This window comes from Petaurus breviceps, unplaced genomic scaffold, assembly GCF_028583685.1.
Source record: "Petaurus breviceps papuanus isolate PSGF00001 unplaced genomic scaffold, PetGlider_PUasm1.0 103, whole genome shotgun sequence".
NCBI lineage: Eukaryota > Metazoa > Chordata > Mammalia > Diprotodontia > Petauridae > Petaurus > Petaurus breviceps.
Genome location: NW_027185588.1, coordinates 4709156 through 4726218, shown reverse-complemented (window position 1 = coordinate 4726218; position 17063 = coordinate 4709156). Strand labels below are relative to the sequence as shown.

At 38.6% G+C, this 17063-nt stretch overlaps 2 protein-coding genes across 6 annotated transcripts in view; both read right to left on the bottom strand.

Moving 5' to 3' along the window:
• TIMM44 (translocase of inner mitochondrial membrane 44) overlaps positions 1–17063 on the bottom strand; it is a 207252-nt gene that overhangs the window by 45222 nt on the left and 144967 nt on the right. The window lies entirely within an intron of this gene.
• ELAVL1 (ELAV like RNA binding protein 1) overlaps positions 10035–17063 on the bottom strand; it is an 85073-nt gene continuing 78044 nt past the window's right edge. For 3 of the 5 annotated variants that reach the window (XM_069099332.1, XM_069099166.1, XM_069099384.1), the window contains 3 exons: positions 15053–15278; positions 14259–14324; positions 10035–11583 (listed from right to left, as the gene is read on the bottom strand). In XM_069099332.1, coding sequence (XP_068955433.1) covers positions 11259–11583; positions 14259–14324; positions 15053–15278 — 617 coding nt within the window. In that variant the 3' untranslated portion in view covers positions 10035–11258. Of the gene's footprint in view, positions 11584–14185; positions 14325–15052; positions 15279–17063 lie in introns of all 5 variants that reach the window. The other 2 variants (XM_069099300.1, XM_069099253.1) reach the window with 2 other exon arrangements.

The window sequence follows — 17063 nt, the reverse complement described above, 5'->3', positions numbered from 1 at the left end:
CAGATTCAAGATGAATAGGCCAGAAAAGAAGGTCTCTTACCGGGAAATTTAACTGCTAGCAGTTTGCACCACTCCTTTCCTTTGGGCAGTGTTAGAATTGGCACCTGTATTAAAGATATACAGGAAGCAGGGGCTAAAAAAGGGTTTCTACCTTCTCCATTTTCTTGTTCTTGAACCAACAGGAAGTCAATGAAGCAAAGTGTGTCTAGCTTTTGCTGACTTAATTCCGATTCACTCAGTAACAGTGGCAGTATGGAGGTGGGCACAGTGCTGAGAAGAGAACAGTTGTCCTGAAATTTGTTCTGTACAAGCTGAGGCATCACAGATTTTGAACTACTGTATTTCTGCTGGCTTTCATGGTGCAAAGTAATTACTTTCCCAAGTCTCCCCACTCAGCAGTCATGGAATCTCCACAGCTTCCAAAGGCCCTTTCAAGTTTGTCCATGGGGAGAGGGGCAAAACAAGAATTCTGATTTATGGAACCTCACCTCCTAAGAGCGAATGTTATTAGAAAGAAGAATGGGCCCCTCTGTGCCCCATCTTTCACTGCAGCAGTGACTGCCTTTCTCATTTATTTCCCATCCTGGCCACAGGACCTGGCCCTGGCCTTTTGTGATTCCAGAAAGGAGGGGGAAGAAGAAGGAATGGATTCTGTGATGATTACATGGTGTCATACCCTGTTACTTGGGCCAGCTTCAAACCTCCCAATTCCAATGGGGAGGTGAACAGATGACTCCCAAGAGCCATACAAAACAAGAAAATGTCATGTCATTAAATAATACCAACCGTTTCAGTGCTTCTAAACAAATATCTTTTATTTGATTCCTTGAGTTTCCAATGTTTCTAATAATGTGAGGCACAGTTATTGCTTTAGTTATTAACTTCCATGGGACAACTAGCCACATTTTCCTTCCTAGCCTAGGCTGAAAACAATAGCAATCCCATTCTCTTCCGATTCTATGAGAGGAAACCTCTGGTTTCAAGTATCAAACTAACAAATGTAAAGTCAATTCAAATGCCACTCAGACTAAATCTCACTTCAGTGATTTTCTCAGGCAGTCACAGACTAGGCCTGACCCTTCTTCCACAGACAGTCCTTCAGGTACATAACGACAATGGCCACGGGACACATTCAATTATTTCCAGGCCAAAAAGGTCCAGTTGCTCAGGATCACTGTCTCATCTTTTGAATTCTGCCACATTTTGGCACAAAACAGAGCCTTTAATTCATGGCAAGGTTGCGTCCATCCTGAGTATCAGGGGGTTTTTAAAGACCTTGGACTTGGCAATGAAACCAAAGAAATGGGACAAGGACTGGTCCCTTCCTCCCAAATTGAGAATCCCTGACAAGCAGTCATCCAGTCTGTGACTTCCAGTGATGGGGAACACACTGTCCACACCAAGACCATGTAGTTCATGGCTCAATCACTTGCACCATTTGAAAGATCTTAATACTGAGCAGAAATGTGTACTCCTGCCACTCCAACCCATGTGTCCTAGTTCAAAGGTCTAAGAGCTGGAAGGGGAGGTACAGAGATCATATAATTCAACCCCCAATAATGCAGATAAGGAAATTAAATTGAACAAATCTAATCCCTCTTCTATAAGCTGGACCTTCAGATATGGGGAAAACATCATTGCTGCCTCCCCCTCCCCTTTACCCCGTATACCTTCCCTCTTTCAAGCTAAATGTTCCCAATTTCCTTCAACTAGTGCTTATATGATAGGATTTTCAGAGCCTTCTTCAACTCAGCCAAGCCCAGTAGTTGTGCCTTGGTTTAGTCACTATGTGAAATGGAGTGTTTAATGCTACCTTGTTTCTATCATTGAGCCCCTCATATTTATCTTAGATAACTATGCCCAGTAATCAATCCCAATTGCCACTTGTAGGTCATTTTGAGTCCCCTAGCTAATAGTGCAGTGAATTGGCTGCCTGGCCTGAAATCAGGAAGATTTGAGTTCAGGTCTGGCCCCAGGTACTCCCTAGCTGTGTCACTCTGGACAAGTCACTTAACCTATATGCCTCAGTTTCCTCAAATGTAAAATTAGGAAAATAGTACCTGTCTCCTAGGATGTTGTGAGGATCAAATGAGATAGTACTTGTAAAGTGCTTAGCACAGTAGGTGCTACATAAATGTTTCTTCCTTTCCCTTTCCCATCCTGAATACAGTTTTCTTAACATACTTCCTATGATATAGTGTTGATAGCAGAATGCCACAGAGGTTGTTTAAAATGGTTTGAGTTCAATGTAACTTCCTATATCCTTCCCTGGGGGTACCACATCTGGTATTGGGTACTCAGTTCCAGAGACTACATTGTAGGAAAGGCATTGGAAAGGTGCAGCATGCTCAGAGGTAGGCAAGTGGCCCCATGTCACACAAAGAGAGATAATAAAAAGATGGGGACTCCTCCATCTGGAATGGTAAAAGATTCGGGAAAGAACATGATCAAAGCATATATAATCATGAAGCATATGGCTAAAGTAAACATAGACTTGCCTGCCAAATCCCCAATTACTAGGCTGAGAACATCCTTTGAACCTTAAACAAGATAAGAACAAGTCCTATTTTCCATTATAAACAACTTGGAAAATTTGGTCCTTAAATTTGGACAATTGTTTTTAAATGAGTAGGCTCTTAAGAAATGCTAGAATTAGCTTTAATCTTTGATGTTGTCAGGAGGGACAAATGTCCCTACAGAATACTACTCTGGAGTCTCTGATGATGGTAGTACAGCACATGACTAGATTTAACCATGGATCTGTCCCTCTACGACAATCTCCTATCTCCTTAACTACCTCTCCAATTTCCAATCTCCATAGTCCCTAATTTAGGGCTAGAGACAAGTGGGTTGAACAAAGAAATGACATTACAACAGAACTTAGGCTATAGTGTTAAAGAACAGTAACTCCATTTTTGAATGTTCTTCCAAAAATACACCAATAAAATGTCCCTGCAACATTCCCAGTAAGCTTCATCCAGTCACTGCTTGAACACTTCTAATAACCCATTACATTCTTTCTGCACTCAACTCATATCAGATGACCTCTGTAGCATTTGGCTCTCAACACCATATTTTAGGAAAGAAATTGGCAGACCATGGAATATTAAGAGAAGAGTAAACAATATGGGAAAGGAAGGGAAGAAACATTTATATAGCACCTACTACCGTGTTTCCCCGATAATAAGACCTATCCCGAAAATAAGCCCTCCCCTTACTGTGTAAGATTCCTCTAAAATAAGCCCTCCCCCGAAAATAAGCCCTATCGAGATTGCTACTGTAGTGAGCCCGGTGAAACGCACGCCGCGCTCTGAGCTGCATCCAATCAGAGCTGTAGCAGCAAGCGCGTCATCCTGTTCTTCCCCAGTGATTTGCTTATTGAATAAAGGTACATTTTTTTTGTTCACATTTGCCTGTTTATTAAAATTGCTGTCAATGTTCATTAAAATAAGCCCTCCCCTGAAAATAAGCCCTCTGGTGTTTTTCTGTCCAAAAAATTAATAAGACAGTGTCTTATTATCAGGGAAACACGGTATGTACCAGGCCTGTGCTTTTCTCCCCTCTATTCTACCCCCTGCTTTCCCTTTCCTCTTCTGGGGCTAGCAGAACATGTTTTATCCCTCTTCCACATGGGAACTATTCTGTGTCTTCTCTCCTGTAGGTTAATCTTTCCCAGTTCCTTCAAATAATATTTATATTGTATAGTCTCCAGGCTAATTACAACCCTGATTGTGTTTCAGTTTGTCAATGTCCATCCTAAAATGTGGTATCTAAGAACTGTACACAATATTCCAGATGAGGGTTGACCAAAGCAGAGGATTTGATTCTAACTTTCCTGGTTTTCTTGAGCTCAACTAATGTGTGCTTCTCCTGTGGTGCTTAAGACTTGCAAAGAAAGGCTCATTATATATACTGTGTGTTCTACCTATTTTTGCTGGGTCTTTTATCCTCTTAACAGACTATAAAAACTTTTAAAGGTCCCTGGCAGATCAAGCCTTTCTATGTCCCCCAGAATCTAGCACAATGTTCTGTACACAGAAGGCAGGTAATGAAGGGTTATGTTGCATCATAAAAGGCTCCAGAAGAAGAGTACCGCCTTAACCTTCTTCCTCCCCCTTTGGATTGTACAGGTCAAAGGCCAACCAACTCCAAGGCAATCTCAATTTTCTTGTACATGATAGCAATCAATAAATAATAACAATGAAAGGGTTTCTAAGTTCATCAGGCACAGGTCTGATCTGTACTGGCAGAACTAAGCTAAGATTTGAAATGATCCTGTATCTAAACCTGTTCTCTTTCCTCTTGGCTATAAACAGAGATTTACTGCAATCATCTTCCTTCTTATCTGCTTTGCTTTCTCCCTTTGGAACACTCAGACAATAAAGGACTTAAGTAGGAATGACATTAGTTTTGCCTTCTTTCCCTCCCAATGTCTCTCACCTCATAAACCACAGCTGCAGTCAGAATTCTGTAGATTGTGTTGGCTTACATTCATGAGAGCAAGTTTCCCCCATGTTTTCATATTATTATACAAAATCTAACTTGAAAAAATAACGTGTAAATTGAGATTCATTAAGAGGAAATGAATTGGTTTTTGATTTTTACTCCTCTTCCAAGAATCCCCTCAAAACATTCTAAGAAACTAATGGAATTTTAAAAAATAATAATTATAATGCTATACCACACAGACTCCTAATCTGAGAATGCCTGTAGAAGGAAAGAAAGCAGATTCCACAGATGCCCACTGTCTCACAGTAGAGACTGCCAAACGAGAAAGCTATAAAGAATACTGGATAGCTGGTCCCTTTGAAATACACCGCTGGCCCCAAAACCTCAGGCAGCTAGCCTGCCCTCATCTCCTTGGCAATTCCTCATCACAGGGTTCAGTGCTAAAGCAGTTAAATTTCAAGTGAAGGATTTTGACAGAACAGGAAGCCCATCAATCTGAGGTAGATGAAGTTCAATAGAAAAGATTCTGTAACAAAACCACCACCAGGTTCAATTTCCTCTTAGCACAATGCATATTGATCAAATATGCATATTCACCAGACTCTTCTCATTTTATAGATAAGAGAAAAGGAAATCAGGCCAAGTGACTTGCTCAAGGCCACACACCAATCAACCAGAGAGCTGAACAACACAAGATTCACAAGCCTAGGCCAAGGAGTTGACAACATTTTGTAGCTTTGCTTGGAGACAATTAAGTATCAAAAAAGACCAACTGGGGAGCCAAATGCTTGCCCCTAAAATCTGAACATACAAAGGACATTCCTGGTGCAGGTTTCCCATCCAGGTGCATCCTTTTCCTCCCCGAGGCAGTGCAGGCCCCGGGCAGGTCTAACAGTGGTGGACACATTCCGGAGACATTTGGCACATCCTTTGAAGCAGCTGGACAGCTTCTCCACATCTGAAAAAGAGGGAAATAAACACAGAACTACAGCAAGACACACATAAAAGAGAAAGGAAAAACCAGTGACTTCAACATTCTACTAAAAGTCTGGTCAAGAGAAATTTAAAATGTTTCCAATGAACCTAGTAAGTGTTCAGGAAATACTGGCTGATAGGGATGTTTTCTTGGAGTGAATAAGTTATACTTTATTTCCTATGTTAAAAAAAAAATTAGGAGTGGAAGAGTGGCATATGAAATGAAGTCGCAAAACTAAGCTCTAGCTCTGGAGGATGAGAGGAAACCCAGCCAATTAAAATGAAAAACTAGTTTTGGTGAAAGAGCTAAGAGGATCTGTAAACTATAGAAATAAAGTGGGAATAACAGGGGCAGGTCCAGAAATACCCAAAGGCAGAGAGTTGACAGCCACAGGGCCCTGAGTTGTAGGAGCCTGACTGAGGTAAAGGGCCCTTTACAATGAGCAGTAGATAAAAGAGCCTGGAAGGTGAACTTACAGGAGAAAGAAGTAAAAAGGACCATAAGAAAAGGTGGTACTAGCTAATTTTTGGAATTTCAGTAGTATGCTTCTATAATTGCTAAAGGAACTTGAGTAGGAAAAAAATTCAAGTCTACAAAATGCATTCCCCGTGAAGACAGATATTTGATGAAGGGCATGTGAACACAATGCACATAAGACAACTTCACAAATGACATTCAAGACATGAGAGCATAATTCTTTCCTTCCCTCCCCTTCACAGTCTAAGACTATGGTCTGACAACCCTTTCCCCGAGGATACAGCACCATTTGGTGGGGAGGAGTAAAGACATGCTTGCCTAAAAAGTATAAGGTAAACCAACTGTATTATTATTATTTTAATTCCATTTCTGCTGGTTAAAAGTTACAAATGATCAGTAACTAAACTATAACACGTCAATTATCCTGTTTTGTTTACAACTAAAAATATCACAAAATTCAAACTATAGGTTAACACGTGAGGCATAATACATCCCTGATGCCTGTGAAAAGAATCAAGTATTTGCACAAATAAGGGTGGATTTATAAAGAAAACCTCAAACCATAACATTGTACTTGAAAATAAGCATCAGCTTATCTTTGGAATTGAATTCAAATGTCTATATGACAGTGAACAAGTTTAATAAAATGTTTTGCATGTTTCCACTACATATAAAATTTATGTAATACATGTCAATATATCAATTTGGCATCTATAAAAACTCTGAAAATGATTCAAAAGTTTCATTCTTTTTGAGAAAGCCATCGACAAAAAAATAATATTCACACTCAGACTACATTTTAAAAAAATGTTTCTTCTTTCAAAGCTTCTTTATTAATCTGAAATCTTCTTGATTATCAAAACCTAAGTCTGATTTTTCTTTTAAAAAACACTAAAGGTCTTTTAATCATATGAATAAAAAAGCAATGGGAAGATGGAGAACTCAGTAGTGCTTTTCTGAAAATCACAAAAACTAATTACAGAAGCATTCTCAAAAGAACACAATGGGATTCATTTTCTTTTAGACTTTTGGACAGCAATGTCATACTTTATTGAAAACAAACCCATGTAAAAACAAAGTTAAAATGAAAAAAAATGGTACCTGAAAAATAAATTATTTTATATAAAACAAATCAATAACTTAAAACACACTAAATATACAAAATGTTTAACCATCTACTGTACAATATGGGAAACAATTGATAAAGCCTCCTGTCCCACAACAGATTACTTTGTAAGCGAAATGTTACATGTTGAAAGAGATGGAACCAATTTTTTAAAAAGACTTCAGGTCAAGATTTAAAGTACAGTACTATTCAAAGTTACTGGTCAAATCATGAATTATCCCAACTTATGTGCTCAAAATGTCAAGTCATTTGCTTTTCAATGACCAAGTAAAATATTTAACTATGTCACTGAAGGGTGGATTGGAAATAAACAATCATTACAAGTCAAAGGAAAATCAAAGTTTTGAAATGGAAACCCCATAGGATTTCGAAGATTCTGGTGGTAGCTCATCTACTCTATCATTATTAAAATGGCTCATGAATTACAAACTCCACTCAACAGAAAAACAAAAAACAAAAAACAAAAAAACAAAAAAACAAACCAAAAAGTTTCCTTCTGTGCTGCCTGTCAATATTTAGGAAGTATGGTGGCCTGTAGCCTGGAGGTGCCAGCAGCAGGGCCACAGGGAACACGAACGCTATATCCTACAAACCACACTGGGTGTGGAATGGTGTATTTCAAAGACCAGAAGAGTTTTATCGAGTACATTGGCATTTGGTTTATGGAAAGGGGGCTGGAGGAGAAGGGGAAGATGTCCTTACCATCTTATTCTCACATGAATGCTACAAAAGCATACAGAAACAAAATGATGCTGCGTCTGATATGAAACCAAACAACTTGAGTAATGTTCATTTCAATGTCCAAATCTGACAACTGTGCTGAGTCTAAACCAAGCAATTTCAACATGGAATATGCACATAAACCACAGCTGCTTAGCTATCAGTCAACTATACCGGTCTTTGGGTCCTAGGCTTTCCCAGCATTGAGAGCAAGTGCAGATCTACAAACATTAAGTAAGGCACCTGCCTTCAGAATAGAAAAAATTTCATTTTCTGGAAGCAGAGAAGGCTTAACCAGACCCAGTACCAACTTCATAAAAACAATCTAGATCTGCTTTAATAGTGTACTTGTTAGATGATGGAAAGAAAGGACAGATGCCCTTGGGGTGGGAAATCAGAATGAAAGAACTCCCTATTAGAGGTAGAATTAGCACACAGAAAACCCTCTCTGGAGGGGACATGGTATTTTACAATGAGGAATCAATTTAAGGCAAAGCTGCAGGGGTAGAATCAACAATGTTAACTTAATCTTTTTTAAAAAATTAGCACAACCTAAATGTTATTTAACAGATAATTATCACGAGGTCTAATTGATAAGCAAAGGGTAAATCAGAAGTTAAAAGATAACTCAATCAAATCAAAATATCTCAAATATTTACCAAATTATGCTTTCTAAATTAATACTGTCTACTCAATTCTTTCCATCAAGTTATTTTAAATAAGGAAGCTTTGGGAAAACAGGAACTTCCAAAAATAAGTCGAATCTTCATCTTTTCCAACAGGAGTGGGATTAAACTTTTTAAGCAAAGTTTGGGGAAAGGATTCCTTTAGCAATATGACATTTTGAAAGTGAAACCTTCCTTTTAGGAACAAACCTGACGGTTTGGTTTGGGTTGAGCTAACCTACTAAAAGTTCCTAGTAAAGCAGAGAGGATGGTGGATTGCTTTCCAAAAGTAATATATCAATGGCTAAAATTTTCCACACTCCTGCAAACATTCCTGAAGAAGCACCTGGGACCTGTGGTGACAAGTGTGTTCAAACCCATGGGGGTCCCAAGTACAAGAAAAATGTCAGGTGACAGACACATCCAAAGCCCAAATACCTCCATATTTTTTCCATTAGTCCCAGGGTCTAAAGAACCAAACTGAATCAAAGGAAAAGAGAATACAGATGTGGCGAAGTGCCATCATCACTTGCAAAGTATATGATTTGGGGGTAGAATTCTCTGAAGAAGTCAAGCACTAGCCAAAGCTGGCAGCAAACTGTAAATATAGTAGCCTCAAAGCAAGATTTAGAACCACAAATCTTATGTCTTTATCCAGAAGACTTAAGAGAAAGGCTTTGAATGCTATCATGACCAAAAAAGTATTATTTTCTCATAGAACACACTGACTCAAAATATAAAAATTCTCCACAGCAAGACCACAGTGACTACCTTTCCATTTACTCCAGCAAATAGGCACTGTTTCTAGACCAGAACAGAAGCTACACTTTCCCCGCCCTCCCCCCACCCCCACTTAAAACAAGGCAAATGGAGCAGAGAACACAAATCCTTGTCATAAAAAGCGGCTATAATCCTTTGGAGTTTGTTACTTCTGAGGGTAACGTGGATCCTGGGCAGTGTTTGGCTAGCTATCAAGGCCAAGCCTTGTACCAATCTTTTATCATGTGTAAAAAGTGAAAAAAGGAAATCTTTTAAAAAGCTGTGAAGCAAATACAAACAAGTGGTAGGGACTCAAAATTTTGGAAGCACTAGGTGAACAGAAAACAGTTATGAGACCAACCATCCAGATGCTTCCAAAAATAATGAACTGCATTGGGAAAGGGTGATACCTATTGCCTAATTTGTCCTTTTAAAAAAATAAATCCGTTATTCCATTATACCAATAACTAAAAAACATCATCTTTATATAGTTCCATCTCATGTCATAGTTATAAATTGCTGGTCCTAAGTCATCCCATTTTTTTTTGTCTCTCTCTATACATTAGTTATATAAAAATCAGATCAGGTTCTTGAAACAGATTCCCGGAGTTCTCTCTTGCTGTGTGCTACCAGCCTACCTGCCTATTATGGCCTCTTTCTAACCGCCTACCAACATCTGTACGTTTAGAAAAGAATCATTCTGGGATGATACAGTTTATACTGCCACCACAGATATGTCAAGGCTTTTTTCTTGAGGCCAGTAAATTATCCTTAAGACTTGACAATTCTCCCTGAATGTTGGACCTTCTGTACAATACCTATCCAAAACAAAAGAAAATTGAAAATAAAAAACAAAACAAAATTTGAGCAAAACAAAATCAAATTTAATGGTCTTAAATGCAAAAGTAAAAACAAACAAAAAACACAAAAAAGCAAAAGAAAATTTAACAGAAACAGAACAACCCAAAATAGTCAAGGCAGCATGAAGAAAATTTTGGGGGTTAATCTTTAAAACTACAAATTAAAGTCTTCTTGTTAATAGGTAACTGGCAAGAAATAAGTACTTTTCTGCTGAGTGTTCATATGAAAGCAAATTTTCAAAACAAAACCCTACTAAGATAGAAAAAAAGAATCTAGTGCTCACAAGAAGGGATGCGAGAAATACAATGCTCAAATGTTTATGTGTTATTATAAAATAGAGCTATCCTTGTGAATTTAAACTATGTTGAATGATCTTGGAAATTGCAAAGTTCTCTCAAAAGATAATGTACCAGGATGTAGTGCACCAGGTATATGCTATTTGGACAAAAGATTCAGGATGTCAAAGGAGCAACATATGTTCACACTGTTTTGGAGATTAAATTTGATTCTGGAATCTTCTTGGAGTTTCTTTGAAACTCTTTGGTCCATTCCTACTCAAACTTGGGCTTCTGAAAAATCTTTGTACTTTAATTTCGACAGCTTGGCCACGGCTCAGCGTGCAACTTACCTCCCCAATGGTGTTAAAGTCAGGCAGGCATGCTACTACTTACAAGACCACTTAAAAAAACAAAATAAAACAACTGAAGATTAAGTCAACAGAAAAGTGGCAATGAAAACTGCTTCAGAAAGCAATTTACTGTCAACTAAGGCGTCAATAATTTTAAATGCTTAAGCTATTAAGAAAAAGCACACTCAGCATCAGTCTAACATCTTTAGTTTAACAACTAAGAAGAAAAAGAACTGTTTTTCCAGTTTGTGGAAACACTAAATGAAACAAATGTTAGACAGTCTTATAAGTTAAAGCATGCTTCAATTTTACCACCATCCAGAGGGGCTGGTTAGTTAATGCAGTCTACTAAGATTTCTGTTTCATATATATTTTAAAGGAAATAACTTAAGAAACTTAAAATTGGTCTAACATTGTGGGATCTCAAACATTTGAACATGTCAGTTGCATCCCAGAGTATAAAAAACCTTTTCATTTCTCATTTAGACTAAGACAAACACGTGAAAATTGGCGCAAAATGAGTTTTACACTAACAAAAAAATGCTTCAACTGGTGTCACTCTGAGTGAGCTATTCCGTACCAAACAGCGGGAGCGAGTTATTTGTGGGCCTTGTTGGTTTTGAAGGAAACCTGCAAGATTTTGTCCCCCAGGCGGTAGCCATTGAGACTTGCTATGGCCATGGCGGCTTCTTCATAGTTTGTCATGGTCACAAAACCAAAACCTTTGCACTTGTTGGTGTTGAAATCGCGAATAACTTTCACATTGGTAACCGCACCAAAGGGGCCAAACATCTGCCAGAGGATTCCCTCATCAGCATCTTGACCAAGGTTGTAGATGAAGATGCACCAGCCAGAAGATGCGTTTCCTGGGACATTTACACCAGAAAGCCCAGTCATGTGATCTACACCCATAGGGGAGAACCTAGCAAATAAAAAGCACAATATTCATGTAAAATTTCAATTCAATCAAATGAATCAACATGGAAGAAAAACAACTGAAGATAGATAACAAAACCTCTCAACCAAACTACCAATAGAGGCAGTTTGTGGGCCCCTTTCCTCACATTCCCTCTTCCCCCAAACAAAAATAAAAGTAACAACAGTATGAGTGCTCAATACTACTGGTGGTAGAGAAGATGGAAATTTAAGTATCATTAGGGCACAATAGCAACTCACATATTTAAACTAAGACATGTTAGGCAATGAGAAGGAGCCACAAGAGATGGTGAAATTGCTGACCCCAGTTATCCCAAGGCTAAGATAGAGACACACTGATCACTTTGAGAAGCTAAGTCTGGGGCCATAAAATGATTTCTCCTCCCAAAGTAAGCCATTTTTGCTCTCTCTAGTACTATGCCTGACCCTAGTTGTCAATATTTTAACTGTTGGAGCTTCTATAATGTCCCTTGTGGGTTCCTTGAATCTAACAGATCTCACTATTCTCTAGAAACCCTTTTCTGATATAATAAGGAACTCTCTTAAAGGGAAGAAAGAATGTGGAGACTGGTTTACTTTTGCCTCTTTCTCCCTATCATAACTGTTCTCTCCTTTAGATTCTCTAGAACATCAATGGAAAAAGAGCTCTGGGGCTTCTCTGCTGAAAGCACCCCTTCTCCTTAAGGATCTATGGCACCAGCCAGGATAACTGGATAACTTAGCACAGGGTAATCTTCAATGAGCAGAAGTAATCAAGATGTACCTGCCTGTAAAATAGAACAATAGACCAGGTAATTCAACTGAGGTCTTTATAACCCAAATGACATCCCACTGGGACCTGAGACCTAGTAGAATAGCAACATCACTGGTTGAGATCCCACAATCACCCTTTTCCAAAATGACACTTCTACAGATAATTACTTGTAGAAGTACAGGTCACAGGATTCATTCTACCCAAGGGATATCTTACAATTTTAAAAGATTCAGTCTTTGAAAAAGCTAAGACTGCTGAAACATGAAATAGAATTGTCAGAAAACCTGTGATATAATCTGAAGATGGCCATTAATTCTACTCATCTACATGACTTCTGGTAAACAAGTCCAAAGACTGGATTCAGATTGTAATGGGCAATAATCAGCAGATCCAACATGTATGCTTGTCCAATTATGGAGCATGCTATACCTTGAAAGGACATTGGGTGGGTAAGACATGGAGCAAAGAAATATCTTTTACTGTTTTGTGCTACCTCCATGCAGTATATTTCTCAAAGAGGCCTATTTTTTAATAGATGGAGAAGATGGCCACAGTTTTAAACTTTGAGACAACTGTTTAACCCTGAGCACTTAAACTTCTGAGATAGTATGATAACTTCGTAGGACTCCCTTTTAAGGAATTTCAAGGCTATCTGGGACAACAATTAGCAAATGCCCATAATTACTGGAAAAAGGTGTTCAAGTACCATATAGACAAACTTTTGCTAAGGTGCTTTTTTTTTTTTAAATTATAAACAGGAACCTACATTTCAGAAAAACCTCTGCTTTGTAGAATATTCCCCAAAACCCCTGATTCTCCACTCAACATGGGGATAACTCCTAATATGAATAAAATAAAATGGATCCAAAACTGTATACAACTTTTGCTACACTGAAAAAATACCTCTGAGCTGCTATTTCAGTCATGTTTTATTTACATTTTTGTGATCTGAAATTCTGGTCAGTGGATTTCTATTTTGCCAATCACAGCTGATTTATTTTACCTCAATAGTCATAAGGAAATGACCTAGTTCCTGTTTTTTCCTATGTTTAATATGAAGATTCAGATACATTTCTTACTTAGGAAGGCTTTTTCCTTAAGCAATCACCACATTCAACACTGAACTCGTCTGTGGGCCCTGTTCCCTTTCTGTTTTCAGATGTTCTTTGGTAACTAAATCTTTCCTCTTTTATCCCTACTTATTCTTCCCTGTCTCCTTTCCATTCTCACATTTTAGGCTTTTAATGATTCTCTTCATTAGCTACTCTAGCTTTTGGCCTCTCTAAAATTTTAGTTCTCCATTTTCTGTCTTTTCTTTCTCTCTACTTCCTGGGATAAAAGTCCCCATTCTTCTTTTCCATTCTTTCCTTGTTCCCTAGCTCCATTATCTAACTGCTTATTAGACTTAGTAGTCACTCTGTACTCACCACCAATCAAGAGAGGTAACAGGACTTAGTGGGAAGAGCACTGCTGCCCTTGAGCCAGAAGTCCTGGGTTTAAATTCTACTTCTGACATTGCTTAGTGATCAGACCATGGACAATACCTCCTCATCTATAAAATGGGGATAATAATACATCTGACTCTATGCTTCCTACATAAGGAAAGCACTTTGCAAATCTGAAAAGTGCCAGAGAGGGGGAGCTGTGAGAGCTGCATTATTATTTTCAGAATATCCACTTTACTTCTCAATAAGAAAAAAAAAAAGACCCTCCAATGATGTGCCTTTAAATTAGCAAAGCCATGTAAAAGAGGTCAGATAACTCATTTGCAGCACAGGGTATTAGGAGGTATGGAGTACTAAACTTTCATCAGGCCTTGGAAAACAAATTTCACCTGTGGGATTGAACAAGTCCTTCTGACCTGATTTCTCAAACACAAAGATGAGGATATCTGATGAGAAACGTACTTCTGGTATTTACAGTCATGAAGAAAAATCCTCAGCCCGCTAGGGAGATCAGTCAACATGCCATTTCTGTTTAACAGAAAAAGAGGCTCAGAAAGTTGTGACCCGCCTCAGGGTGGGCAGCAAGGCAGCAGCAGCAAAGCCAACTTTGAAATTCCAGTTCTGCATCTACTCTGTTGTAGTCTACCAGATGGGAACAGCCCTCTGCCATGGGGGACCACTATTATTGGGGCATTTTCAAGCTAGAAAAAAACCAAGGTCCCTGCATCAATTATCACTTACATCTGGGGAAAGGGCTTTAGAATAGATTATATTTTAAAAAGACAGGTTTGCCCTGGAACTATTGGTCAAATATCTAGAAATTTGTTTGGAATTTTTGTAAAACAGAATCCCATCCAACTGTGCCTGCTGATTTCCCTGTGGGTGGGATGCTTCAGCTTATTCTTTGAGTCTCATTTAACTGGAGACTGAGTTCAAGTACTTTACAATTCACTCTACATAGCAGGGATCGTGTCCATTTTCCACCCCCTCCCTCTTGATTCTAGCTCAAGAAGACACCGCTTTGGAAATCAGCGTTTTCATAAAGATACATTTTTAGTTTTGGGGGAGGGAAGGATTCCAATACAACATATTACTTTTGAACAATTTCATTTTAGCGATAATTCTCACATAACTGATGCACACACCAGGACAAAGCTATTTACAGCTTTAAAAATGCAGCTCTGGTCCTAAATGGAAATGGATTGGGGGTAAGAGTGACAGCAGAGACCTGAAGTGAATTAGTCCTCCTGACCCACCTGAATCTTTGTGCCTGATGATGAACTGGCCCTCCAAATCGTCTAGCTGGTGAGTGATACAGCTGAGAGAGCAGTGCCACATTTTTATTCTGGTTAGGATTGGCTGCAAACTTCACTGTTATGGGTTCGGAAGAACCTGGGGGTTTATGGCCATTGAAACTGGTAATTGCCTCTTCTGCTTCTGATCTTTTGTCAAACCGGATAAATGCAACCCCTCTGGACAAACCTTTTTAACAAATCAATAAAAATGCAGTTAGGGAAAAATGCATGCACTTCTGAAATTGAAAAACAAAAGTCAAACTCTTCCACAGCCTAACTCAGTTTATATTGATAATTCGGTAGATGGGATACATTAAAAATAGGCCTAAATATGAAAACAAATTAACTCATTTTTCTCAAATAACTCACCAAATGACTATTCACCAGCTTAATAACAGAAAAGTGAATGTTGTCATTTCAACCTAAATGACTATACTAAGGTCTAGGAAGTACTGTGCCAAATCACATTTTTAGGAACAATAAATATTCCAAAATACTTGAAAAAATGTCTCATTCAATTCAAAAGCAACCTGAAAAAGGATATACTAAGATAGACTTTCTTGTTGCTGCCGAGACAAAGCCTACAAGCTGCATTTATGCCTAAAAACAAATCTTATAGCTATTTTAAATTAAAATGTTTAATACATATTGGTGCATACTCATAAAAATGAACACATGCTTAATCAAAACCCAAGTGACAGCAGCTGGGAATTAAAAGAACTATGTTTACACCTGTAGGTATGCTTTGTAGATGGTATTAGTCAAGTCAACAAGGTATCTCCCTCTCCCCACCCAAAACAAAAAAACAAATTACACAAGCAAGGACAATACAACTTTCTGGACAGAAATCCCTCGCTTCTTGTTACCTGAAAAGGAACCTAGAGAAAAGGAGGGCTTGATGTACACTACCTGGACCTCACGGGACTGATTTTTTTGTCTCCCCAATTTAGCAACTAAAACAGGTTACCACTGCTTTTAGTTAAGCTTTAATGTGGAACCACTTCCAAATAACAACTTTATTCTCTGCTTCTAAATATAGGCTTCCACTAACCACTACTCTAATACTTCCGTTACACTGTGAGAAACACAGAACATTGTCCCTTGAGAACTAAACATGGAATCTGTTCTCTCTTTGGCTTTCCCCGTACGTCATCTCCACTAAGATCAAGTCCAGATGTCTTCTGCACAGAAGGAATATAGTGCTAGAGAAAATGGACACAAAAGGTCCACCTGCTCAGCAGAAGTACCAAGTTCATCCCTGCTACAGCAAGGCCAGAGAAAGGTTCCTGCTAACACAGACAGCTGAGATTTTTACAGTTATTAAACCAAGTCCATGCTCTTCTGGAAGCCAAAATCTATCACTCTTAGTAAGGAATACTAGCAGAGAAAGTGAAATTGTTAAGTCTTCACTGACATCATTCAATACAAAGTTACACCTTATTTTTCAGGAATCCCTGGGCAACCAGAAATTCTATATTTGTGAATTTTCCAGATAACTAAACCTCAGTCACTTAAGTTCAAAACTTTTTCATATTAATCACTGTTGATATAAATCCTAAATGAATGTAAATCTTGAAACTATGAATCACATAATTCTCTTTTAATTTTCTTTTTTTCTTTTTGGAGGGGGGAAGGCAGGGCAATTGGGGTTCAGTGACTTGCCTAAGGTCACACAGCTAGTTAAGTGTTAAATGTCTGAAGCAGTATTTGAACTCCAGGGCCAGTGCTCTATTCACTTTGCCACCTAGCCACCCCCCTGTCTCTTTTTTAACAACAGATAACTACTACTTGGATGATTAGGGCAGGAGGTGTGTACTCTGTTCTCAGTGGCTGCTGTTTAGGATGCTGAGATGGAACCACAACTCTTGCCAGATGTCTGTAGAGCTACAAGGAGATGGGCTACAATAGAAATGCCCTCAAGGCCTACCAAGAACTAAAAGGCCTTTTGTGTCCCACCCCCCACAATGGTCCC